At 38.7% G+C, this 27,979-nt stretch overlaps 1 protein-coding gene across 7 annotated transcripts in view; it reads left to right on the top strand.

Moving 5' to 3' along the window:
* Positions 1 to 27,979, top strand: part of DIAPH2 (diaphanous related formin 2) — an 816,328-nt gene that overhangs the window by 595,537 nt on the left and 192,812 nt on the right. For all 7 annotated transcript variants that reach the window (XM_070605395.1, XM_070605389.1, XM_070605392.1 and 4 more), the window contains one exon: positions 5,354 to 5,518. In XM_070605395.1, coding sequence (XP_070461496.1) covers positions 5,354 to 5,518 — 165 coding nt within the window. The remainder of the gene's footprint in view (positions 1 to 5,353; positions 5,519 to 27,979) is intronic.

The raw sequence follows: 27,979 nt of genomic DNA on the forward strand, positions 1-27,979 counted from the left end.
GCCTTTAGAGTTAACTAAAAGGAAAAGTTAGGTATAATTATCATTATTGTTGATTTTAGGCACTGTTCTAGATGCTGATGAGTCAGTGGTCAACAAGACACATAAGACCTACTCATGGACCATATTTTTAAGTGGAAAGACAGGCAATAAACAGGTAAATCAACAAAAGTGATCATGTCTAATAGTGATAAGTTTTCAGAATGAAATAAAATAGGCCAGAGTAATAGTGATGGGAGTGGATATTTTAGATTGGATGGTTGGGGAAAGCCTCTCTGTGGAGGTAACATGTGAGCTGAGATTGAATGACCTGGTAGAAAAGAAACATTCTAGGCACACAGAACAGCAAGTACAAAGGCCTTGAGTTGGGTCTGAGAGCTGGGTATGTTCGAGGAACAGAAAGAAGGTTAGTGTGGCTAGGTATAGTGCTTAAGAGGGAGATTGGGAGGAGACTAGGTTGCAGAGCTCCGTAGAGACCAAATCTTGTAGGGCCTCATGCACCCTGAGAAGGAGTTTAGATTTTATTCCAAGTGTTGTAGGAAACTATTAGAAAGTTTGCAGGAGAGGATTTACATTTGAGATACCAATAGATACCACTAAAAAAAAGCAACATTCAAGTAGATATGACAAGTAGGCAGTTGATTATAAAAGTTAGTACCTCAGGGGAGAAATTGGGGCTAGATATATAATTTAAGAGTCATCAATATAGATGGTATTTAAAGTCGTGTGAATTGCTGAGATCAGTTACACAGACTGTAGAGAGAGGACTCGGGACCAAGCCCTCAGGGTACTCTAACATTTTATAGAAGTTGCCGGAGAAGGAAAGGAGGTAAGAGAAAAAACATTTTAACCCTGAAGGTGTGTGTCATAGAAACGAAGAGAAGTAGTTAAATGTGTCAGATGCTGCTGAGACATCAAAAGGAAGACAGAGGGGTAAACGTTGGATTTCACAACATGAAGGTCCTTGTCATTATAAATAATACACTTCTACCGTGTGAAAAGAATATTAGACTAGGTATCATGCAAGGGACTATCATAATGTCTACTGTATGGGAGGAAAAATAATTATCCCTCTACCCTTCTGAATTCTTGGCTGAGACCACTGCCCCCCACCCCCTCCCCACCCCGGCCCACAAAGAAAGACAGATTAACAAGAGAAAACCAAACAGAAGTTTATTAACGTGTATACCTTGTGTACATGGAGATATCCAGGGAAACATGAGTAACTTCCTAAGGTAGCCTAAACCACCAGTTTAAATACCATCTTCAGCTAAAGACCAAAGAAAGAAAGGTGTCAGGACACCAGGTATAAGGGGAAGGAGGGTCACCAGGAAAAGCACCAGAAACAAGGGTAATGTTTGTTATGCAGATTGAAATCTGCAGGTTCTCCATAGATACCATTGATTCTCTGGTGATTGAGAGTTGTCCTTCTCTTCCTGGCACGGAGAAGCCTTACAAATAGAGATTTCCTTTATAAATGTAAATATCCGGTACAAAAGGATAACTTTTACTCTTCTCCAGGTTTTTCTTGTATCTTCTTTTTCTCAATCAGCTGTAAATAATCTATGCCAAAGAGGCATATTTTGGGGTGGTACATTCTGCTCCCTTTTACTACATTCTAACCCTAGGTGGATGAGTGCCTTTTGTTTAGTTTCCACGACTCTAAAATTTGAGTAGTGGTATTTCTCTACCCTTTTGATAGGTTGGTTATGAAGAGTATGGGACGTAACAAAAGGAAAAGTGTATTTTAAATAGTGATGTCCTATACACATGCAAATTGATGATGGGAGAATTATTTGTAATATTAGATTATAAACTTCTTCGGGGTCTGATTTGAATGATTATTGTATCAGTCACAATCCTTAGCATAGTACTAACTAGCATCTTGTATTTAGCGTCTACTCAAAAAAATAAAAAATTTCCAAATGAGATAAAGGGATAAAAAGGAATGATGGTGTTACCAAACCAGGTTTGTTTTTGCCCACTGCCCAGAAAGCCAAACACCAAGACAATGAGAATGCAGCAGAGAGAGGATTTACTCACAAGGCAGCCACATGAGGAAGCGAGGGCATGAGCCTCAAATTTGCTTCCCTGAAGATAGGGACTCAGGGATATTTACGGGATAGGGGGCAAGGTGGTCTGAAATGCTGAGAGAGGTGATTGGAGGTGAGGAGAGGTGAGGTAATTGATGATCTGCGCAAGCGTAGTCAGACTTCGTGCCTCTTCATAGGACCCATGCTCACAAAATGGCGGCATTAGCATGAGCTGAGGATGGAGTTTTTAGTCTCTTGACATCAAAAGGTCACCTATCAGACATCTGCACGGGCCCAGTTGATGAGTTGGTGGTCTCAACCTACCTGAAGTGGACAAGGAGTTCTAATTCCTGAAAAACAGCTCACACACCCATTAGCATGGTGACCCAGCCTCCAGGGAGATGTTACCTATTGGAGCCTAGTGGGAGTCAGATAGCATATTGCCTAAGCAGCACAGTTAACAATGGGTGGTTAAACAGCTAAAAGCTATAATCAGTAATTGCAAAAAGGAAAAAACTGTACTACCTAGATACTTAATCATCAATGGCTGTTTGCTGGTTTCAGTGGTGTCCAGTTCTTTTTTACCTGCAGTCCCAAGTAGGGTTTGGTGATGTGGATGCAATTGTGAAAGATTTCAGGGCTGACTCCTGCCATCTATCCCTTTTACAGAGTAATCACTTTGAAGATAAATGAAGGACTTGGAGATTGGGCTGCTTTCCATTTGTTATTTCTAAGACAAACCCATTCCCAGAATTTTTCAGCTTTACTCACTTTGGTACACAGGCAGAATTTCTGAAACCAGTTTTTGTTCTAGGAGAACAAATTTATGAAATGGTGTATCACCACACGGACATATTTTAGCTCGTGAAAAATTGTGTCATGATAAATGGGAGACATACAGTTTTTTACCTTTTTTTATCTTTGGCTTTTTCTCTGTCTTGTACAGGTGTTGAGCCTTCTGAAATATACAAACAGTTTAGTACTTTGCATTGCAAATAGAGTACAAGTAAGTGACCTTTGCAAAGTGTTTCTGCCTAGCAAGTCTCTGGCATGAGTGTGTTTTATTTAGGGAAGAAAGACTAGAAAACAAAAATCTCACTTTCATTCCGTGCTAAGAAATCAAGAGCATTGTCTTATTTCTGCTGCCCTTAAACAGGATGTTTAGCACTTTCTTAAAAAATAAAAAAATATATGGTGATATTCTCAGAGGTAAAATCGGAACGTGTATGTAGACTTATGTACCCTTTGTTGGTAAAAAGATAGTAGAGTCAGTCAGAAATGCATTAATTTTTTTAGGTCTGTTGACATCAAGAAAGATTTAATGTCACTTGTTAGAAGGGAAGAGATTGCTGTGTTGTAATGTGAGTGCTAATACTTGAGAGGCATAAGAAAGGATATAGCTAGGGGGCCTCTCCCTTTTAAAATCCTGCTGTATCCCGTAAGTATCAGCTACAAAGTAATTTTCCAGAATGGTCTGATTTCCCCATTGACTTCCATTGTACAACTAGACCTGTGTTCCCAGGGAAAAGAAGTTTAGCCCCCGGTCACAATAAAACACACTAAAGAATTCAGAAAATCTTATAAAATCAAGTATTTCAAGACACAATGATCAGTACCTAATAAAATAATACTATCACAAAATATTCATACATTATAATGGATCTTAAAATAGCATGCCCCAAACTGTGATTTTCTTCTTCTTTTACAATCCCAAGTCTGTTACCTTTCCATTTAAAGACATTTTACTTCTGTGATCATGGTTGATTTTCAATAGATTTAACTCTAATTTTAAAAAGTAGATTTAGTTTCCTTTATTCTTCATGATTAGGCCACCTTACCTTTCTCTGAAGCATTTTTATCAGTTAGCATTCAAAAATTATTAGCCATAGAAGGAAGACCAGAAGAAAATACTTCAAATGTTCATAATATTTGCTTCTGAATTATTGGAAATTTTAGTTTATTTATGTTTTTGTATTTCTCAGTTACCTAAAGAGATCATTTTCTATATCTTCTATAATCAGGAAGAAAGTATTATAATTTCTTTCTTAATTATATAAATTTATATTTATGTATAATGAGATACCTTTAGTTGGACACATTTATATATTTGGTTCATTTTAAGCTTTGGTAGTAGCTGTTGATATCACTATTCTGATAACCTTTTTAAAACAATGATGTAATACATTTCTGGATAAATAGCTTTTTTAGACCATACTACTCAAAGTGTAGTCCTGGACAGGCAGCCTCAGTATCACCTGGGAACTTGTTAGAAATTAGAATCCCCAGGCCCCTGGCCTCAGGCTCAGCAAACAGCAAACCGTGTTTTAAGGAGCCCTTTAGACGATTAAGGTTCTAGAGCTACAGCAAAATCTCTCCCTCCCACTCTCTCCCCACTCCCTTCCTCCCTCTCCTTCTCCCTTTTTCTTCATCTCAATCCCTCTCCTTCCTTCTTCTCCCTCTCTCTACTTCTCCTTCCTTCTTCTCTCTCTCTCTCCCTCTCCTTCCCCTTGCATTTGGGTTATGTATATATGTATACACACACACGTATGTATATAACCTTTATATAGAATTCAGTGTAACCTCTCTATCTATATAGAATATGCATATTTTAAAAGAGAATATATATATATATATATACTTTTTTCCTCCGTTTTTTGTTGCTGTTTGTTTCTACCCTACATTGTTGATGAACAGATATGATAGTTTTCTGGTATTTATACTTACGTACTTTCATTTAGCAAACATGTTCTACCAAACGTGTTCCACATGATTATACATTAAATAGTTCTGCCTAATTTATACATTATCAAAACTCACCGTCCAATATAATGACTCTAGCAAGTTGTTATGGGCTGAATCGTGTCCCCCCAAAGTTCATGTGTTGAAGCCATAACCCCCAGAACCTCAGAATGTGACTGTATTTGGAGACAGGGCCTTTAAAGGTAATTAAGTTAAAATGAGGTCCTTAGGGTGGAATTTAATCCAATATGACTAGTGTCCTTCTAAGAAAAGATTAGGACACGGACAACACAGAGAGGGACCACCGGGTAAGGACACAGCGAGAAGGCGGCCATCTGCAAGCCAAAGAGAGAGGCCACAGAAGAACCCAAACTTGCCAGCACCTTGATATTGGATTTCTAGCCTCCAGAATTGTGAGAAAATAAATTTCTGTTGTTTAAGCTACCTGTTCTGTGATATTTTGTCATGGCAACCTTGGGAAACTAATACATAAGTATTTACAGAAATGATGGTGTAATTCAATCTTAACATCTATTGATTGCCTTTGAGGTACTATTGGACCATGTTCCTTAACAGAAAGCTACAGCTTTACAAAGAGTGCCAGAGAGCAGTATGATAAACTGTCCAACATGCACAAGCAAATGGTAAAGCTCTATGAGAATCTTGGAGAATACTTTATTTTTGACTCTAAGACGGTGAGCATAGAAGAGTTTTTTGGCGATCTCAACGACTTCCGAACTTTATTTCTGGTGAGTAATACATCTTAAAGCATCACAAGGGCTGTTGCTTTTGTTTTTAAATAATTTCTTCTGTTGACATTTTACATACCTATTGACCATATTGATTTCATGTTATAGTCCTTTAATAGGAATTGACAGATATTTTGTATCTGTGGTATGGATAAAAATTGTTGGCTGCCTTAATGTATAATAGGGACCTAAATGACTTATCTTCAACTTTAAGTATACACGAGAATTTTTCTCCTCAAATTTTATAGAAAATGGATGAATTGGTACTTAAATGACCCTGATTTTTATACAGCATAATATTATAATTTGATGTAGCTTAAAAATTAATATCTAAAATCATCTTTAACCTAACACATTACAGTGCTATGATTTATAAACAAGTTTCTTTCATAGTCTAGATGAGCAACTGATTCTAAATTGGACTATGTAAATGACCTTGAATACCCAAGGTTTCTTTCAGAATGTGGGCTCTTGTTTCAAACTGTAACTCTTGGGGATAACAGTAAATATTAGCATTAATTGGAGGTGAGCGCTCAAGGTGCCAGTTATGATGCTAGAGAGAAGCAAAAGCTTTGCTGTCTAAATGCTGTGGAAATACTGCTCTGCATCCAGTGAAGGAGGAGAAGATCACAGGCTCTGATTATGATAGTCACAGAAAGATAAGCACAATAGTTGATATCCAACAGGTAAAGGTCCGCATATTTCAAAGAAGGAATTCTAGCCATTATCCCCAGCAGGAAGATGAATTAGCCAACTAATTCATTGCCATTTGAGACATGTTTCTATTCCCAAAGCAGTTATTTGCTAAATAAGGCTCCTTCTCTCAATTGATGGTGTTGCCCATGAATTCATTTTATTTTCGTGTGACTTGCACAGTCTGTAAGATACACATATGCTTGTGCATTTCATTCAAAAAACCATTTGGTTTCATCTACTGACTTAGGACACATCCCCCAGAGCACACTCCAGCTTTGGTAATAGAAGCTAAACCAAAAACTTTCACAATATACTGTTTGTTTTCTTTTTTGCTGAAAATATTAGCTTATTTTGGTCTTTGGTCTTTTCCGCTTAACAGAAACACATATTTAACTTTTTAGCTGGCCAATAAGTAGTATAATGTGTTCTATGGGCAGAGAGTGGTCAAACTGTTTTCAAAACTTAAAAGTTATAAATATGACATGAAAATATGAACACCCAGTTTATGTGTACTTGAATTATTTTCAAAACAATATGTTGAAAAGGAATGGGGACTAGAAAATGCACTTCAGTTGACACATTGAAAAGATAAATCCGATAAATTCTTTTTGTAACATCCATGTCTATGGGTGAATGGAGATAAATAAATAGAATTAACATTGTCAATCTCTATTAAAAAGTGCCTTGTTTTAACATGGATTGGATCCTAAAACACTGCCTGTCACATGATGTACCCCCTTCCTGATACACAGACATGGAGTGGAACTTGGTGTACTTCTCTCATGTTACAGCATTTGGTTAAGGACAATTCCTCTGTGACAACCTGGGTTTAGCCCTATTAGCCAGATGTTTAGAAGGCTTGCTGAGAACTATACTTGTATCTCTTCTCGATCAGAACTTGTTTTAAAAAAATGTAAGGATATCATTATTAAGAAGACCTGATTCTGTGTCCTGGTGCTGTCACTAACAAGCTATGTGACTTTAGGTAAGTCATTTATCCTTGCTTGCTAGCTAGCTAGCCAGCTATTTATTTGTTTGTTTAGTAAAATGAAGGGATTATACTACCAACTTCTAAGGACTTATTCCTCTTTAGAGTCTAGGAGTTGTGGCTGGAATTTCAGAGAGAGAGAGAGAGAGTGTCATGTGTATTACATAACTAAATGGAGTATATTTTTGGTCTTCTAGCTTCACTGCACCTGTAGCTTGAGTACAGGGAAATAATTGGCCACAAATTGTCCTCTTGTAACTAAGCTGACATTCTGAAGTCCAGTTTTGTGTGCATGTGAGTTAACTTCTTGAGAACCTGCTAAGATCGAGTTTCTGAGCTTTCAAAACAGGCAGCCAGCTCCTATACTGTGTCTGGCCGCCATTGCCATCTTTCTTACACGACACCACTGCTACCACTTCTATCTACAAATTGCTGCCAATTTGCTGGCATGAGAACTAGATGTGCAATTTATTAGCTGTTTTGAGCTTGGGTTGGTCGTGTAACCTCTCTGGGCTTCCTCATCTATAAAATATGGATGATCATTCCTGCCATGTCTTCCTCACCACCATGTGAAAACACCTCATAATCTATGCCAAGCAGATGGGGAGTATTATTAGCCATTATCTATCCATCCATTCGATTATTTATTGAGAACCAACTTGATTTTGGTAATGCTCTAATCCAGAGATAAAAGGAAGAGAATAGTCTCTCTCTATCCACAAGTGGAGGGAGCCAGACAAGTAAAAGCAATATAATTTGATGAGTGCTGCTATAGGAATATGACAAGGTGTTATAATAATACAAAGGAGGAACTGCCTAACCCTGCCTGAGATGACCAGAGAAGCCTTCATAGAGAAAGTGACATTTGGGCCGAGTCTGGAAAAATCCATAGGAGTTTGACAAGCAGATTTTGACAAGCAGGTTTAAGGGTTTTACACCTGACCTGTAAGCTGAACACTCCTAAATCAACATCACCAACTTGAGTCAATCATTTGTGCTCACCATGTTCCTGTTTCATAGTGAGCTGAAGGTGATTTCAGTCTCCCAGGGGAGGGAAACACCCTGAAAGAGAGACAAAAATTGTAATCGTCAGAAGTTCCCATTTTCTTAGTGCTTTGTGTGTTTGGCTTCAGGGTTCTTAGCGCTAAAAGCATATTGGACTATAGATGGAAGCAATAAAATACCAGTATTGCTGAGAAGAAAATAAGAGTTCTGATTCATGTGCTACCAAAAATTACTTCCAAATGAGCTCAGAGTTTCATCTTAGGAGATCTATTTGGCATGTGTAGCATAAACAAAATGCACATACCAAAAAATCTTCCTCAGAGAGAGATCCTCTACAGGATGGAGAAAATGGAAATAAACAAAAGGGGGTGACATTGTGGATTAAGACCTTTTCGAAAATAATCACACTCAAATTAATGAAAGCAAAATTGGGTAACCTCTATAAGATGCTGCTCTATTAATTATTCATATCATTAACATTATATATTACTCAACTAACAAGGATATTAAAGATATTCAAGATGAATGTGCTATATATTGGGATGAAGATATGTTTAATTGGAAACTTTTCTAGATTCAGAATTAAGACTCTCTTTCTAGGTAGCTTCTCTGAGATCATCAGAGTTTAAAAAACTGCTTATAATATAGGTAAGATTAATTAATAATCCCTAAATTTAAGTTGAATATTTTGTGAAAGAAAATAAAATTCCATATTTATGTAATGTCTAAACATCTTTTTTGCATATTCTCCTTTATGCTTCAGCATTCTACTAGTTCAAATAGTTGACTGCACAGTCTTTTCTTTCGAGATATTTTGAATAGAATATTCAAAATCAGTGAACCTTATATGTTTCACCACCGTGCAGTATCTTGCTTGGGCATAAAAATTAATTTCAGCTGTTGGGAAAGTGTTCGAGGCAAGTATTATACTTCAATAACTTTCATAGCTCCAAATAAGTTATCGAAAATCTCCCTTTTCTCTTTTAAATCTGTCAGTTTCCTGCTGCTTCTGTGTGTTTTGGTTTGGTTTTGTTTTGTTTTTTAAAGAACAATGTGTTACCCAGGCACTCAATAAATATGTGTTGTATATGTGTCCTCATTCTATATCTCATATCCTAGAACTATAGAAACGAAGTTTTCTAGAACTGTTAGATTCATTGGCATAACTTAAGAAAATGTTGCTATTACTCTTACTCATGCTAGCAGATTTCCCCTCAACAAAATAAATATTTGCTACTATTAATTTGATAAACAGACTAGCAGTTTTTTTTAACAAGCAATTTTATTTTATTTTATTTTTTTAAGGTATACTTTTTGGTGAGGAAGATTGTCCCTGAGCTAATATCTGTTGCCAGTCTTCCTCTTTTTTATTTTTCCTCCCCAAAGCCCCAACACATAGGTGTATATCCTAGTTGTAAGTCATTCTAGTTCTTCTATGTGGGCTGCTGCCACAGCATGGCTTGATGAGAGGTCTGTAGGTCCACACCCAAGAACCGAACTGGTGAACTCTGGGCCGCCAAAGTGGAGCATGCAAACTTAACCACTACGCCACTGGACCAGCCCCTAACAATTTTTTTTAATTGGGACTTTTAACAATTTTGGAACAGCTCTTAGATGAGCATTGAAGTGGCCAAGTGTTAGGGGGTTAAGTGATATTTCTAATGTCATGGAGTTTTATGCCATTGTGCAGTCTTGTTGCATCTTCCTACTAAGTATCTTTTGAATCCATCCACTTCTCTGCAAGCCGACTGAGGCTATTTCAGTTCTGGGCCTCCACCATCCCTCAGCTGCACTATTAGAATGATGCCCTGACTGGTGTCTGAGTCCAATTCTCTTACCATTTCTAACGTCTAATCTATTCACCACTTTATAGTCAGAGTAAAATTAAAAACAAAACAAATAAGAGAACATTACTTTTCTGCCTTAAGATTCCTTAGTGACTTGCCTGTGGCCTCAGGATAAAATCTAAACAGTTTAAAATTAAAATGGTTTGCCAAATCAAAAGAACTCTGGTTCCTTAAAGGCCAGACCATCTCTATCTGGCTGAAAGAGTCATGATCACTAAGCGTGAACTCTCCTCCCACACTGGGAAAAGTCAAGTATGGAAAGTAGAAGCAGCAGAATAAGACAACAGCAAGTGCCTAAGAGGACCTGAGCCTCGTAGAACAAGTACAAACTTTGCAAGCACAGTGTCAAAACTGAATGAAGGCTCAGAGGCAAATGTATGGTTGATGTTATGCCTTAATTGCTCCCAAAGCTAGTATGGCATGGGGAGTGATGTCAGCTGAGGTCACTCTTTTTTTTTTTTTAAAGATTTTATTTTTCCTTCTTCTCCCCAAAGCACCCTGGTACATAGTTGTATATTTATAGTTGTGGGTCCTTCTAGTTGTGGCGTGTGGGACGCCGCCTCAGCATGGCTTGATGAGCGGTGCCATGTCCGCGCCCAGGGTCTGAACCAGCAAAACCCTGGGCCGCCGAAGTAGAGGGCGTGAACTTAACCACTTGGCCATGGGGCCTGCCCCGACAGCTGAAGTCACTCTTAATTCTCAGTTAGGGATGTTCTTCCTTTTATCTTGTAATTGTTCATCTAAAATCTAAACTTGTCTGAGAGCTCCTTGTGTAGCCATGTTGGCTTATGGAGATACTTAATCTTGAGAAGCCCTCATTTCTCTCAAGCCATCTTCCTCTTTACAAGGCCTCAATCATGTCTAAATCTAAACTATCATGGGAAAGCCAAAGTAAGAGTCTGCACTGAGTTAGGCTCAAAAGGCTTAATTGCCAATATACAGAACATTTTACTCATTCATTTAAGGCAATTTGCCTTTAAAGAAAGGAGCATGAATTTTTGCATAAAAAGATTTTGTATGTAATTCCTGATCCAATAAGACTAAGTTATTTTGACACATTTTAAAATCTTCAATTCACAAAGCACTTGACATTTAAAGGAAAGTTTAGTGCAGTATTATAAAAATGGTGGACTTAGGTAAGAAATCAATTATGTTCTTTAACAAAGAAAAGTCTTAATCAGTAATATCAACTCTGTTATCTAGTATTCCATCCTCCAAAATCTCTGTTAGATGCCTCATAAATTGATGCTTCCTGGCTTTGCCAATAAAATGGTAGTATTATGAAGATGCCCTTGAGAAGCTGCAAAGACCCTGAGGCGGCTCTTGAATAGTATGGTTTTATATGTAGACTAAATGTCTCCAGGTCTCATCACCTGTGAATTCAGATAGGGGTCACCTTAGTAACAATAATCCAAATATCCCAAAGATCTCTTCTTTACCCCCACTGGCAGGACTCAAGCTCCCTGCAAAGTCTCCACTCCCACAAATACCTCTGGAGTCATCTCATATGGGCTCAAAAACATGTCATCTATCATTACCACTTTACATTTGCCCACAAATATTTGAGTGCTTATTATTCTCGGGTGATGATTATGCGGGCTCAGTGAGCCAAAGAATTGAAATAAAGATTTCTTGGGCTCTCAAGGTCTGGTAGCAGTACTCCTTTATTCAGAGAATAGCATGGGGACAGGACCCATGGGCAGTAAAGAGCTACAGGCATAGGGACAGGACCCATGAGCTGCAGGCATGGGGACAGGACCCATGGGCAGTGAAGAGCTGCAAACATGGGTTGAGGGTAGGGATAAATTTATAAGGCATAGGTATGTGAGTTATTTCTTTACAAGACAAGGAAAATTATGTAAAACAAGTCGTTAAAATGGCATCAGTGCAGGTGGGGTCTGGTTATCGGGTGGTCCTATAACTTTGGATGGAATCAGGTAAGGACATCCTATGCTTCCTGAGGATGATATTGATCGGTATGTAGGGCAGGCCGCCTTGGGCTTCTCTCCCTGAGGCAGCCTTGATCCTCATCAGTGAGAATATAGCACTGAACCAAACAGACCAAGCCCTTCCCTTGCTGTCCTGCTGCAGCTCCAGCTCCCCTCTGCTAAATGCCTTTTGCCGGCAAAGCCGCTTGGGCTTGCCCTCCATGAAGACGCCCATGTCTGGGCCAGCGTTGTGGTCTCCTCCTGCTCCAATTTTGCCGCGGATCCTTGCAGTCACATAGTGGGGTTCTGCTCAGTGCAGCAGTAGCCGTGTTTCACAGGAACCTTCAGAAAAACAGTTCCTTTCACTTCTTTTTTGATCCCTTTCTCCTTGGAGGCTTAAAAAATTTTTTCAAGTCCTACAGACCTGAAGGGGGTCCTAAGACCATAAACCCCTCCACTGCCCTTCTTCCTCCCATTTGTTCAGGCACCTAGGCGTGTATCTTCCTATTCCTAGAAGCCAGGGATAAATCAAGCATCAGCATTAATCCTTTCATGCAGATAGAGCCCTCAGGGCCCACCAACTCCCTCTATTTAATCACACACACCCAGATGATTCCCTTTGAGCTCAGCTGGGACCACCCTGGCTACATAGCCTTAGGTTTGTTTTGATCTATTGCAACTCTTTGAAAATAGGCAATCCATGTAAAATATATGGTAACTCTATTAAGCAGGCTGTTTGACCAGAATACCTCATTCCCCAGCTGTGCGGAGAACAGACTTTACTGTATTATACAGACATCATCGAATTCTTCCTTAGAAAAAGATGTCACCTATCAACTTTTGTATTCTGTTTGACTGTTTATTTTGGGCCAGAAGTAGATCTCCTCTTTTTCTGATAGAACTGTTCCTTGCCTGAAAAAACTAAATATGCTATCATAAGGAACTAAAGGGCTATGTAAGAATGGCATACGTGGTTTAAAGAAAACCCAAATTCCTCAATATGATCAAAATGCCTACTGGTTTTTAAATATGTACCTACTTTAGATTAATATTATAAAATTTTAAAATACCATGTTTCTAAACATATTTCTAAAAGTTGTCAGCCATGTTTATGGCAAGCCGAATATTGCCCTTTAAAAACCTAAGAAAATATAATAGTTGATGCTGAGAATATTAACAAAATCAGTTCAATGCCTACATTTCTTATTAAAGTCTAGTAAGAACTAGAACCAGGAAACAAAATGCAATTATCTTTAGTTCTACCAACATCTTACATAGAATTTTTCAAAGAAATGTTCCTCATAAATGTTATTATTGAATGATGTCTAAATACCAGGGTAGGAAAGTTAGAAGTGGTAGGGGTCCGGGCCAATGGTGTGGGAGTTAAGTTCATGCATCTGCTTTGACAGCAGGGAGTTTGCTGGTTCGGATCCCCAGCACCGACCTACACACCGCTTATCAAGCCATGATGTGGCAGGTGTCCCACATAAAGTAGAGGAAGATGGGCACGGATGTTAGCTCAGGGCCAGTCTTCCTCAGCAAAAAAGAGGAGGATTGGCAGCAGATGTTAGCTCAGGGCTAATCTTCCTAAAAAAAAAAAAGATAAGCAGTAGGCTATACAAACTGACCTTTTCCAGTGGCCTTGAGCTTGGCCAAGGCTGTTGATTGTTATCAAAGTCTGCCTGTTAACAACCTGAGCAGGAAGGTCCCAGAGGCTGAGGCTACGGGTACCACCCTTGCAGCTTGCCGAGTTTTTCTTCATTCTGCTTTATCCTCATTTGTTTGTCCATTTGTGAATCAATCTTTTATCAAAAGAGACGCCCTGGTCCCCGTACAAGGTGGTAGGAGGCAGGACTCTCCCTGGAACCCTTTTGCCTGACGTACCCACCCCTCGCCCCCTCCCCTCCTCCCACTTCCTCTCCAGTTGCTTTACCAACTTGTTCAAGTCACTTCATCTAAGAAGGCCTCCCTAAGGCTCCCATTTTGGCCCTCATAACCCTTCTGGGTGCTGTCATACCTCCACCCCAGCACATTTTACCCGTAATATGTTCATCTCCATATCCCCGGTGATCAGCACTATAAGTAGCCTCCTGTGGGTCAAGCACAGTGCTAATAACTAAGGACGTATATGAATGAGTTATGAATTAATAAAACAATGAATGAACCAAATGACCAAAGATGAAAAAATCAAAACGTTTGCCCTCCCAAGCTTACATTCTAGTGGGAAAGGCAAAGAAACAAATACTAATAATGAAATATAATGCATATATACAAAGAGCTTGTGAGCACAGAGCATAAAGGCATTTATTCTGTCTGATTTAAAGAAGGCTTCAAAGAGGAGGTGACCTGTGAACTGGGTCGGGTCATTGTGTTGCTGCTGTATGACCTTTCACCTTTAAAGGCGTTCTTTTTGTTCTTCCCCACCTGATTTGGTGTTTATGTTTAGTAGTAAACATAGATTGTTTCCTCTTTTTCCATGCGAGTTCAAAGTGGAAAAATGGCTATTTCATTTCTGGCGGATGTAGCTATCAGGTGATTATTATGATCTAAAGATTATCCATCATCTGCTTGGACAAGCAGTCCCAAGCTTCAATTACTCCTTGTGACTGACAGCTGTCCTGACCAAGAGGCCAGTCGATGCAGATTATCTAGGGCAAAATCAATTGCTTTTAAGACTGAATTGTCGGGTGTTATTTTGGGCAGTGGTTCTCGCCCAAGGCTAATTTTCAACCCCCAGGGGACATTTGGCAAGGTCTAGAGACATTTTGGTTGTCAGAACCAAGGAGGAGGTGCTTCTGGCATCTAGTGGCATCTAGATGAAGCCAGGGATGCTGCTTGACATCCTACAATGTCCAGGACAGCCCCCACAACAAAGAATTGTCAACCCAAAATATCAATAGTGCCAGACTGAGAAATCCTGATTTAGGGTTAGCTGCTAAAGAGTTTTTGTTCTTTACTTTTCATTTGGTAAACAATTAGAGGGTTCAAATTAGTAAGCAGAATTTGTACTAGATAAGTTAATAATGCGACTGTCACATCAATTTAATATTTTAACAAAAATTTCATTTATTAACTTGATCATTGTAAGGTATTGGTTTAGTTATGAATATTTTCTATATCATTGAAAGATATCCTGGTTCGTATGGCTTATAACCTTTTAAATCATGCATGTAAATTATGGGAAAATTGGAAACTACAGACAACAAAGTCAATTAAAATTCTACTATCCAGAGATAACATTAATACCTTGGCATATGTTCTTCCAAATATTTCTCTGTACAGATACATACTATGTATTTAGATTATCAATATGTTTTTCTTAAAATAATAATGATACAAGTCTTATGAAAATGTAAGCCCTAAAATTTATATTTACTTTAAAAATCCTAGCGGCTTATGCCTGTATGGATATGACCACCGTCAGCGTTCAGTGCATATGCCATTATGCCATCGATTATGTTTTCAGTTGTGGTTAGTAATGTTAATTGGCTCATTTCATGATGTCTTTTTCAAAACACCTGGGTTTTGGTACCATGCTAACAATAATGACTTGGATTAATGACTGTTGGACCAATGGAATCTTGCCTTTTCTTTCCGTTTTCTACGTAATTCCCTCATCAAACTTCCCATGGCAAGGGGCCTTGAATTGGTAATTGTTGAATTGCCAGTTGGGTCCACTCACACTAGCATTTCCGAAGCATTCTGCTACCTGTCTCTGCTGTATACTTTGATTTAAGAACCATTATTTACATCAACTGGGCTGTCTTCGGTTTAGAAATGCAAGCTGTTTGTTAATTATATAAAGGTTTATAATTTAATCATAAAAAGCTCTAATAAAAGTAATATTTTGATTTAAACTCAGAACAGGTGTCCTTCTAAAGATATATATTTTTTCACTTTCTCTCATCCTCTTCCTTGAACCAGATTTCAAAGTCATAGAGTACAGTCTCTTAAACTTTTTTTTTTAGATCTGAAACGTGTTAAAATCCTGATGATGAAGCAATTCCTGGTTTTGCTCATATATCTGTTTTAACTTCATTTTCTGCAAGTGTTTGCTCTCATGATACTCATTTTCCTGATATTCTTGGCGGGGCTTTTGGGCACATCAGAGACTGCATGGTGTTCCTGAAAAGCCAGGGAATAGGCCAGTCTTCCATCCAGATCTTGGCATTTGGAAATGGAAGGTGTTCAAAGTCCATTATTCTTCAAGATCTTATAAATCCTGTGCTCAAATGAATGGATTGCTCGATATAATGGTTTAATTGAAGTCATTTTATTTTTTTTTTCAAATTTCATTAATAGCGCAAAAAAGAGCCAATTTGCTTATACTGGAGATGGTATGGTTTGGAATAGTATATAATTTGTTTTTGCTCAATTGTCTTTGGTCTAGGAGTAAAAAAACTAAAGTTTCATGTACATTAGAGACATATAAATGTAACAGTGATTAGGAAGAGCAAGACAGATGATTAACTAAAATGTGGATGAAATAATAAATATAACTGTAGTGACCAATATACTCCCTAGATGGGAGATATGAGTTGATGTGCCCAAGAAATTAGAAACTTTGTTTTGCAGGTTATTTTCAGTGCTACAAGCTCCTCCTTCATCAGATGACATCCACAAGAAAGGATTTCTTGTGCTTGCTTCTTAGTTTAAAATACGAGATTTAGAAATAAAAAAGCAATTTAAGATTAAACCTCTTTAACACCTCTTAATCATGTGGTTGCTCTTTCATACTTATATAAAAAAAGTCTGAAGCATATTATATTTTCATAGAAATATACTTTTATTTCATTTGAACATTATTTAGGCAAAATATGTTTTTAGGCAACCTTTAGGGAACAGGCTTTAATGCATGGGCCAAATTACTTTATAACTATTACTATAATTTCTTGAGTATATGGATATTGTTGTTCAAGTATTTTGTAAGCACCTGAAAATAATTTGCTTTAACTGTGCTTTTAAACAGACTAGCTTGTTTTGGTGTTTGCTCTTTTTCATAGTCTATTAGAATGCTTTTGACTGCCAAGTAACAGAAAGCATAACTAAACTTGGCTTAAGAATGTGGTTTTACTCTCACACATCACAAGAAGGGTAGAGGTAAGGCAGTTACAAGATTGGCTAATTCAGTAGCTTGGTGATATCACCTAGAACCTCGGATTTTTCAAATATTTCTGTTCTGTCATCTTGGCATGTTGGCTCATGGTTGCAAAATGGCTGTAGTTGTTCCAGGCATCACATGCAAATATAGTGATATCCAACAATGAAGAGAGTGTGGACTCCCATGGAACTTTTTTTGTTAAGGAGAAAAACTTTTCCCAAAGCCCCTGGGCAGAATTTTCCTTCAAATTCTGTTGTCCAGGATTGGATCACATGCCAGTCTCTAAACTAATCCCCATCAAGGAGAATCTCAGGCTACTCATGACTCACCCCTGGGACGGGGGCAGGGCCCCTTCCCTGAGCATGGGAAGCCAAGCAGGGCTCTGGAGCAAGTAAGAAGGTTGATGTCAGATAGATCAGGGTAGGCACCTAACAGTATCTATAAAATAGACAACACAAAATACATGGCTGCTCAGCATTGTTTGAGTTCTCAAAACTTCCAAATTTGCCAAAATACAAATGAATGAGATGTTTTTACGAAATGCACACTGTGTTCATTTAAATAATTTTAAAAAAATCTTGAGGAATAGAAATGTAAATAGAAGACATTGTTCATTTATTTTCAGGTTGGCCCTCCCTGCTTGTTTTCTGTCTTTAGCTGGAATATACTTATACAAGAAGCTCTGCTTTTCTAGCTTCCTTGCTTACTTTTTCTTTCATTCATTCAAGAAATATTTATTGAGTGCCTTCTAAACAAGAGAGCCTGTTTTCACCACTGGCACTGTTCAGTTTACTAAAATCTCGGCCCTTGTGGAGCTTCATTTGTAATGGGGAAAGTGAGACAATAAACTATAAACATAATTATTAGGAAAATTGTATGTTAGAATATAATAAGTGCTATGGAAAGGAAAAATGTGCAAAATGGAATGGCCAGGTGACAATGGCCGAAAGGTTTCAGCATTAGTTATAAAGTTCTTTGTACAATCAATATTTTTAATTAAGATTTAGATTTTGGCATTATAGCTTTTTTCTTAAGTGTAGTAATCACTGAGTTTGCCTGTTTAGAAGACTTTACTAGTTCTAATTAGATGATTTTCGTACAAACCCTCACCAGTTCATAGGCTGTGTATCCTTACGTGATATAGGAGAAATAAAAATGAATGCTGCCCCACTTGAGACAAAGAGTCTTGCCAAAGGCTTTATCATTTTGGTTAAATAATTGTAACCTTATCTTCTGGAATATGGAGGATATGCAGAGAGCTTTACCTAGAATCATGGTGCATTGCCTACTTTTAGACACAGGTCAAATTCAAAACTTGAAAGAGGAAACTCATGAGAATCTGTCCGTCCTTTTCCTAATATTATTTCCAAAGCTATGGCTCTTGTCCTTGTTAATTATTTAAGTTAACACCTGTCCTTTTTCAAGAGAAAACAAAACAAAACAGTACTTCAGAAAAATGCTAATACAACCTCAGTGACTACTTCAAGATAACTCAGATACCTTGTTTTGGAAGATAGACATTAACATCCCCAAATGAGTTTCTAGACAAGAAGATCTGACAAAAGGTGGCATGTATAGCAAAGCGTGTAGTGCAGTAAAAGCATATTTTTAGTGCCAAAAATATGAAAAATCACAGAGAACTCACAAAGACATTTAGTTCATCTTGGATTCCTTTCACCCTGGTCCTTGTTCCCTTCCAGCTGTCAGCTAGGTGATCTGATTAACTAATGCAGTACTGATGTGTCACTCATTCTGTACCACATACATGCCCTTTAAATTCAGAACAATGCCTTAATCCAGCAGAGCAATTCTACTATCAAGAACTTCTTGCAGCATGGCTAGCTGATAGAGGAAATACTTGGGGGAAAGGCGGTCTTTCTTGTATCTCTGAAAGAACATCGTGTACGTGGCTGCCTAATCTTCCTGGGTCTAGGATTTCTTTTTTCTTTTTTTTTTTTCCATCAAGGACATTCCACAACTTAACCTGTCTCTTGTGGTCTCAGAATCCAGCTTTACGATCTTTGTCTTTCAGTATGGCATCCCCTGGTGTTGGCCTCCCCTGTGCAATAGATCAGGGATCAGCGATCTCTGAGCCAGGGGCCAACTCAGCTGCCCTCTGCTTTTGTAAATAAAGTTGTATCAGCACACAATCATGTTCCTTTGTTTGTGTGTTGTCTGTGGCTGCTTTCGCCCTCCAGTGGTGGTGCTGAGTAGTTGAGACAGAGTCTGTAGGACCCACAAGGCTGAAAATATTTACTGACTGGCCCTTTACAGGAAAAGCTTGCCAACCCTTCATATAGAGCCTGCAAACAAGGGTATTGAGGTGAAATTCTGGAAATCCTAGAAAACAGGTATAGTCTCCTGTGTTTGAACTTCGAAATGCAGTCCCTCCTCAAGAGGGGATAGCTTTTGAGAAGATGAGAATTAGGAGTTTCCTTGGAAGAGATGTGGTATCAACTTGGCTGTTGATTAACCTTTTCCTTTCCAGGTGAAATTCACTTCTTTATGTATTGTGCCTTATGCGGAAATACGGCCCTCATCTGGCATGCTGGGTGAGATGACTGCAAGGGGTGACCCTACACTTAGTTTGTGAGACCCAAATCATGTCTAGCCAATAGTCTTCATCTCACTTATGCATCCCTGGAGACAGACACTTAGTGCCTGTATTATATTAGGTACGCAGTGTATGCTTTATACTCCAGCTTCCCCTCAACTATACCTTATAGTACAATACACATATAGCCTGATTAGTAGAACAACCCTTTGTCATAATGTGGGCAGGATTTCTTGGTCTTGATTTTCAGTAGCAATATCTCCTCAGTCTATTCCTTAGAATCCCTGTCCTTCAATCTTAAATATGAGCATTACCGAGGGTCCACCCTTGGTCCTACATAATTTTTCCTGAGCAGTTCATATCTATCCTCACTCTTTCCTGAGCTGCACTCTTGTTCTTCAGCTCTAGACTCAAGTTTATTGTCTGTTGGATGCCTCTAACTAGATGCCCTACAGCTATCTCAAACTCAGCAGATTCAAAATGGAACTCATGACGTCTTTTCCCAACTTCCTCCAATATTCTCCATTTTGGTTAATGGCACATCTTGATGTCTTCTCTCCCTCACTATTCACATCCGATCTATCCCCAGCTCATGTTGATTCTGCCTGAATCATCCTCACTTTAACTGCCCACTGTGAGTATTTCTTCTCTCTGCCCTGGACTACTGCAACCATCTTTTCAGTTGTCCTTCCTTCAGTCTTAGCACCCTCCAAACTGTCTTTATACTACTACCAGATATTTCTTTCTAAAACGTAGGTCTCATTGGGACATCTACCTTTTCCGAAACCTTTAATGGCCTCCTATGGGTGACAGTAAAGTCTAAACTAGCATTTGGAAACCCTTGGCAGTCTAATTCCTCCCAACCACTATCCTTTGTCTCTGTTTGGAATACTATCACGCTCACAATCTCCCTTCTGCTGGTGAAATCATTTTTATCCTTCAAGACTCCATTCAGTGGCTACTTTCTCCATTATGTCTTTCCTAATACCTCCTCCCTAACTCCAGGGAGAATTAATTGCTCCCTATTTTGTATGCTCATATCACGGCGTTAATGTAGTGTTGTAAGACTCCACTCATTATAATTGGTGATGTACAGACCTGCCTTCTTCTTTATGCTGTGAGTTCCTCTGGAGTAAATGTATCTTACTCATTTTTGAGTTTTTATCACACAGCAGACAGAATATGTGGCACGTAGAAGTAGCCAGCAAATATTTGTTGATCAGTAACCATGTTTCTAGCTGGTAAGAATGTTCCTCCTCTGCTAGATATCTAATAATAAATGGCCTGTTGTATTAAATGCTTCAAAGCCCTCTGGCTCTTCTCTCTTTCCTCCCCCCCACCAGTTTATCAAAAACATTTCATTATTTTAATGACTCCTTTGACGCTTCATCAACATTGATTCAGCAAATATTTGTCTAAAACACTTAAACTTGTCTACATTCACTCCATCACTCTAAGTTGTGAAATCCCAAAGTGAGCTATATTTTCCACATACAACTCTTGGGTGGAGCTATCACTAGGCACAAGAAGCACATCCTCGTTACTCCATTTCATTTGTACATTCCACTATCCAACCTCTTGTTTGTCAACCTCACTTTGTGATTCACTAGTCACTTATGACTGACTCTGACCCCGTAAATCTTCATTATTTATCCATAGCCAGCTACTCCCCTACTTATGTCTCTAGGATTTTTTTATTTTTATGAGAAAAATCATTAGATAAGAACTATTCTTCAAACACATACCTGATCTTTCTACCCTCTCTAAGTCTTGCCATCTTCAAAGACCCTTTGAAGAGAATAAAAAATTTTAATTTCTCTCTTTCGGGTAGTTGCTGCACTTTAAAAGAAGAGAAATAGTCATAAATTTTACAAGATAAAATCTAGTCATATTAAATTTCTTAAGCATATCATAGTGTCACATTTTACCTTTAGAAGTCCTTAAGTATAAACACAATATGAGGAAAGTAACATTGAGATTTCATTGCACTAGAGTATCCATGAGTCAAAAAGTCATTATACAGAAGTTCACATTGAAAGAAGTCAAATCTAAAACATGGCATTTATTTTTGCAAAGTTTTATACAGGAACTAAAATCCACTGTGGCCATAAACTCCCAAAATCCCCTCGTAAGTTGTTTGTCCAACATGTCAAGCCTAATGGCAAAATCCCTCTGTACCAATAAATAAGGCAACTTAAGCAGAAGATTCATGATGAAGCCAGAAAACTCCTGTATAAATAATGGCATAGTACCCAGGGAGGAAAGAGGTAAAGGAGAGGGCAGTAGATCATTAGCATGGTAAGAAAAGGATATTCCCATCAGGAAGTAAGCAGGGATATTTTGCCAAATCTAGGTCACGATCAAGGATAGAATCACGAATGAGATGCATTGTACGTTGTGGAATGTGGCTGCCGTGCTCATGTGCAGAGGGAATGGCTTGCTTCCCAGAATGCAATCACCACTATCTAATAATGTCCCTATTATTTCTACTTTGGAAAAGAGGATCTTAGAGCAGAATATTTCTGGTTCTGACCTCTATCCCATTCAAACCCAGTTTTGAAGTGATCCACACTGTATTTATTGTTTTCAGATTTGTTTACGGATCAACTCTGTCTGGCTATAGCAACCCCAGATTCATGGTGTCAAAAAGAGACACGAAATTGTATATTTATTTTATTTTTCCCCTTTTGTAAACTAGTGACTCAGACACATATACCTACAGAGCCAAAATATCCTAGAACAGAAACTGAGGAATTCCCTGTGGGTTTATGTCATAACTCAGCCTCCTGGCATGTTTCTGCAACCCCTTTAGCAGCTAACTAGCTAATCTTTCAAATAAGTTTCTCGAGAAAGCAGTTTTATACCTTGACTTGGTTCCGCTGCCTTGCCATCCTTACTGTGAAGTTCTTTTTAGTTCTCAGACAGAGTTTCTTTTCTTAGAATTCAAATTCAGGCCCTATCATTCTGATTTCTGGAAATGTGGACAGTATCTGATAAGCTTTGTCCTTTAAATAAATATCCACTTCATGTCCATGGATATAGTTCTGTCCCTTAATACCATCTTCCCTGAGCTTAATTATCCATCTTTTCTTCATGGTTTGGCATTTCCCAAACTTTTAGGGCTTCTCTTATTCTTCGGCAGACTTCTTTTCAGGTTTTTATATATCCCTTAAACAGAGGTGGATCCAGATTTGTCAGGCCTGAGCTGATGCAATTTGGGAGGAACCATTTAAGAAAAAGAATAAAAAATATCTTTCTTTTGCAAATTGAACAAAAACACGTGGCCAGGTGAACACATTGCCAGAGCCGCTCGCCTGCAAGTGGGGGTCCTCATGCTTTTGCTTCATTAGCTTCATGGTGAACCTGTCTCTGCCCTTAGATTTGGTCTGCCCCATACATTAAGCACAGCTCTTTAAAAGAGGCCAAACTGTCAAAAAAGATAAACCCAAGTAAGAATGTTATCACACGTGCTAAGCTAACATTTACACTAATCATCACTGTTGTCATTAATTAAGAAATAATTATTCCATTCCTCCTTTGTATGAGGTGCTATATTTGGCTGATCTGAATGTAATATCACACCTGAAGCAAACGTGCATAAAGGAAATATGTGGATATCTGAGTGCATGTTAAATATTTAACAGATATATTGACATGATATATAAGAATGGATGAATGCGTCTTGTAGTGATGGTTCGTGAAGCAGTCCTTAAGGTCTCCAATTTAATCTGAGAGAGGAGAGGTTGAAAGGTATGTTCTCTCTCTTCTAATTGATGAAAAGGTTGTTTTCCTTACCAAGAATACAGCATGGAAGTGAGCGTCATATAGCGTGGAAGTGAGTGTCAGGTTAACTTTGGGACCGCTGTGAGCTCTAGGGCCTGTATTGGTATTCTCTTCCATGCCTCATCAGTGTCCCCTTTTTTATTTGTGTGCTTGGCTTCCACTCGTCATTTATTTAGTGTTATATATATTTCTCTACATATGAAAATTACCCTGATGGTTCAGACAACATAACTAAAGGGAAAGGTGCTACCCCATCATTACTGGAGGACATCTTGCTGTCAGTTTCCTGGAAGGTAGAACAACAACTCATCAGACAGTCACGTTCTCCTTAGAAGAGCATAGAGTTCTGACTGGCATTCAAGATGGCTTTGTGAAAAGTTGAGCAAAACCATTTTCATTTACCTCTGTGAAAGAATCGATGACTATGTAGTCCAAGAGGTAGAAATCTCTATTTGCTAAGATTTTGATTCCCTCCCACGTGACAATCATTCTCAACGATGACTGAAAAAAAATAGGATCTAGACTCAAGACTCTAGAATATTATTTCAACTGACAGTAGGACAGTGCTCCACGTGAGTGAGTGAGTCTGGGAGATTGACTAAAAGAGGACTTACACTCTAGTGCTTCTTTGGATGACGTCTAAGTACTAGGAGTACAGGAGCCTTCTCTGTAGTACTCATTGTTGATCCCCCAGGGACTAGAACAGTATGTAACTAAATAGTAGATAATGAATGAATGAATGAATGAATGAATGTTTCCTGCTTCTCAGTGAAAGTGCAAGTCACTGAATACAAATAAGACTACATTTATCTTAGCTTTTCTTCTTCCTTGACCTCTTCTTCCTTTCCCTATCTCTCTCATCACCCAAATGACAGAAAAGTCATCAATATATATATATGATTTTTTTATGTGTATGTTCTCTCAGAAAGAGGATCGAGTTCAGTCAAGAATTAGTAAAATATAAAATAATTAAGAGCATCAACCAGGTAACAGAGACAAGATCATGCACAAATTCACTAGAAAAAATTTTTGCTTCTTAGTGGAAGAGTACTAACCATGAATCAGCAGTATATGAGGTATGACTGTTTTTTAAAGACAAATCAGAAATGTGTAGAGTCAAAGGAATTTTACCTCCCTCTCTACCTTAATTGAAAAATAATAATACTGCCCTAGATACTTTGGAAGTGCCCGTTTTGGATTTTCCCTAAGGGTTATGTAGCATGTGCTTTAGGTCTTTTCAGGGGTACTCCATCTTTGCATTTTGTGGGTGGATTTGATTTTTGAAAATAGCCAAAAGTGATATTGAGCCAAGTTTTAAGAATAAGATGTATGCTCGAACTGGGTAACAAACTCTCTGGTCAAAAATATTGGAAATCGGAAGTAATGAGACTGATTTCGTTTGATTCAGAGGTCAATTCTGAAAAAGGAGTTTCAATCATAGGGTAATGGCCCTCACCAGAATAAGTTCATGGCTTCCCACGGTGGCTATTTGAAAGATAGGATTCATGGTTTCAACAGATACAACAGAACCAATCTTAGAAGTTTACAGTTGCACATTAAAATGTTGCAAAACAAATGCTATGATATGTTAGGAGAATTAGAGCATAGAAAACTGGGAATATCCTTACACTAGATATTGGTTAGTCTATCTTTTAGGATATTGTTTCCGGCTGTGTCTGTTTCTTTTTTGGGAGGGCTTATGAGGATGAAGAAGCCTATTACTTAAAAAATTATGTCCAACAAGAAGACCCAGAGGAAATTCTAAACATTATTAAGTTTATAGAAAGAACTCTCTATGAAACAGTTGTTATTCTAGAAGATGTTATTGAGTGGCTGAAATTGGAGTCCAAACAAATTTTCCTAAGCGGCTCTCTGATCCCATCCCTCCCCCCAACCTTTAGCCTACAAACGAAGAAAGTCCCCTGCATTGCATTGCATTTAGCTTTACTTTTGTGGAACTTGGCAATCACAGTGGTTCCTGGGGACAAGTTACACTTCTGTGAAGCATTTTTTAAGGAAGATATTGACCAGGTTTCTATTTCTCAGCAGCCAATAGACAAGATATGGACTTAAGAAAGTCACAACTTTTAGTTAGACATAAGGAAGAATTTCCCTTTAGAAGTGACTAAGTATCAGCACAGGTTCTTGCCGGCAGTCATGGAACCCCTATTCATTGGCAGAAGACTAGAGCAAGCATTTCTTGAGGGCTCTTCCTGTTCGGAGTCTGTATTTCTACTTGTCAAGGTAATTTGATATTCTTATCCAAGTCTCCAGGGTACTTTTCAAACCACCCAAATTGGTCTCATCAAAAACCTATTGATTGTGCTGCCTCTTCCATCTTCTAAGATGGTGACAGTAATAAGGCAGTAAACTCAGCTCTCGGACCTGTAACATACCACTTATTTTGTCCTTTCCCCCCACCCAGACCTCCCCAAGATGCCTTCCCATTAAAATATTGTATCAGTCATTTTTGAATTTCATTTTGTTCCTTTGGTTCAAAATAAAATTAAAAAACAGTTATAGATTAACTTCCTATAGGTGCTCAAAGTGCTTCGTAGATTTTAATCAAGTCGAGGTCCATAGAGGCATGTCGAACTCAATTGTTTTTCTTTCCCAGATGGAAAGAAGGATCCTCAGATATCTACTAAGAAAGTGTGTCTGCAGAAACCTGCAGCGTTTGAAAACCTCTTCCATCTGCAGATTGTGGATTAACTTCCAGCTAATCAGAGTTCAGCATTCTAATGGACTGTGACGGGAGAGACAGTTTTTCCTCCAACTTCAGATCACATGTCTTTGCAGTTATAAGGCAAATTTTCAAAGAAGGCCTTGGGGATCACAGCCAGCCTTCATTATTGGCGCATGACCGCTTTGTAACCAACTGCAAGTTTAATATCCAAGGAGATTTGCACATAACAGTCTTTTTTTCCTCTTTCTCGTTTTTAATAATTTACCTTCGAGATTCTCTTCACGACCATGCTGGTGTGCAAAGATCTGTTTGTCTGTCAAACCTCCAGATATGTACAGCATGTGAAAGATCCATTAATTTTTTATTTGTTTCCTAAGGAGGCTGAACAGTAAGCTGGTTGTGCTGAATACAAGAGGGCTACTTCAGGGGCTGGCCCCGTGGCCGAGTGGTTAAGTTCGCGCGCTCCGCTGCAGGCGGCCCAGTGTTTCGTCGGTTCGAATCCTGGGCGCGGACATGGCACTGCTCGTCAGACCATGCTGAGGCGGCGTCCCACATGCCACAGCTAGAGGAACCCACAACGAAGAATACACAACTATATGTACCGGGGGGCTTTGGGGAGAAAAAGGAAAAAATAAAATCTTAAAAAAAAAAAAAAAAAGGGCTACTTCAGTGAAAATGTGCTGCAATTCACCAAACTGGCTCCCTCACCTGCAGCGGGTCAGTTTCCTCTCTGTGTCTCCCCTCTGCCAAAAGGGAGGCATTTATACAAATAAGCTCAAGTAACTTTTCATATAAACCTTCTACCCAAACCTGAGACAGTTCTCTTTCAAGCCATAAGATCACTGAAAAAGCTGTGTATCACTAATATTTGCGGATCCTGCAAATAGCTCATTCAAAACAGTGATCCCATTTTCAAAACCAGAATGCGTCTTTTCTCTTAACTTTGGAGGTTCTGTGTAAACACTAATCCCTACACAAGTGAATGTTCGCTTCAGAGTGTTGAGCTATGGCAGTGTGACAAGTGTCACATATATTAGGCCTCAGAAACACTAAGCCTTGGCATTTTTCAGAAGATAAATATAGAAGTCAGTCAACCATAACCTGTGGATGATTAGGAAGAAACCCACTATTCAAAGGGGGATAATACTCATTTCAAGGCCACTAAGATTTTCCACAATAAAGAAATATGAGATGTGTAGGGAACTGCGTATAGAAATGTTCTTGGTAATTTAATGTTTTGAGAATTCCCAGGCTGAAAACTATTATTATGTAAATCGACTAGCTCCAGCTGCTGATTCTTAGAAAATGTGAAGAGTATCTAAAGTTTAACTAGGTTTTGACCTTTTATGTTATGACGGCTACAGTAGGGAAGAGGAAGCTGGGAGGTTCATTAGGGGCTTATTTTATGTAAGGTGGTAAGGGAAGGCCTCACTGATCAGCAGACGTTTAAGCAGAGACTTGATGGAGCTGCTGAGAGCCGAGTAAACACAAGTGTTAGGGTGCTGAGGGAAGGAGCCCAGTGGAGCTGTAACAGAATGACTGAGGAGAAGATGAGGTCTCAGAGGTAGTAAGGGGCCAGATCATGTAAGGCTTCGTGGTAGGCTATTGGAAGGGGTTTTTTCCTTCAACTCTGAGTAGGAATAGATGGATTCACTGACAGACAGACAGAGAGAGAGAAAGGAGGAGAAAAGGAAGGGGGAAGAGATGAGGACAGAGCTTTAGGTGAAGGCAAAAATTAAAGGGTGGGAGATGGCACTGCAGTTTAGAAAGGAGAGGGAGAACACTCCAGGCTAGAGGAAGGAAGGATCAGGGTACCTCAGGAATCTAAGAGGGAAGAACATGTCTGTTTTGTTTGATTTGGTTTGGCAGGTTA

Source organism: Equus przewalskii, chromosome X (assembly GCF_037783145.1).
Source record: "Equus przewalskii isolate Varuska chromosome X, EquPr2, whole genome shotgun sequence".
NCBI lineage: Eukaryota > Metazoa > Chordata > Mammalia > Perissodactyla > Equidae > Equus > Equus przewalskii.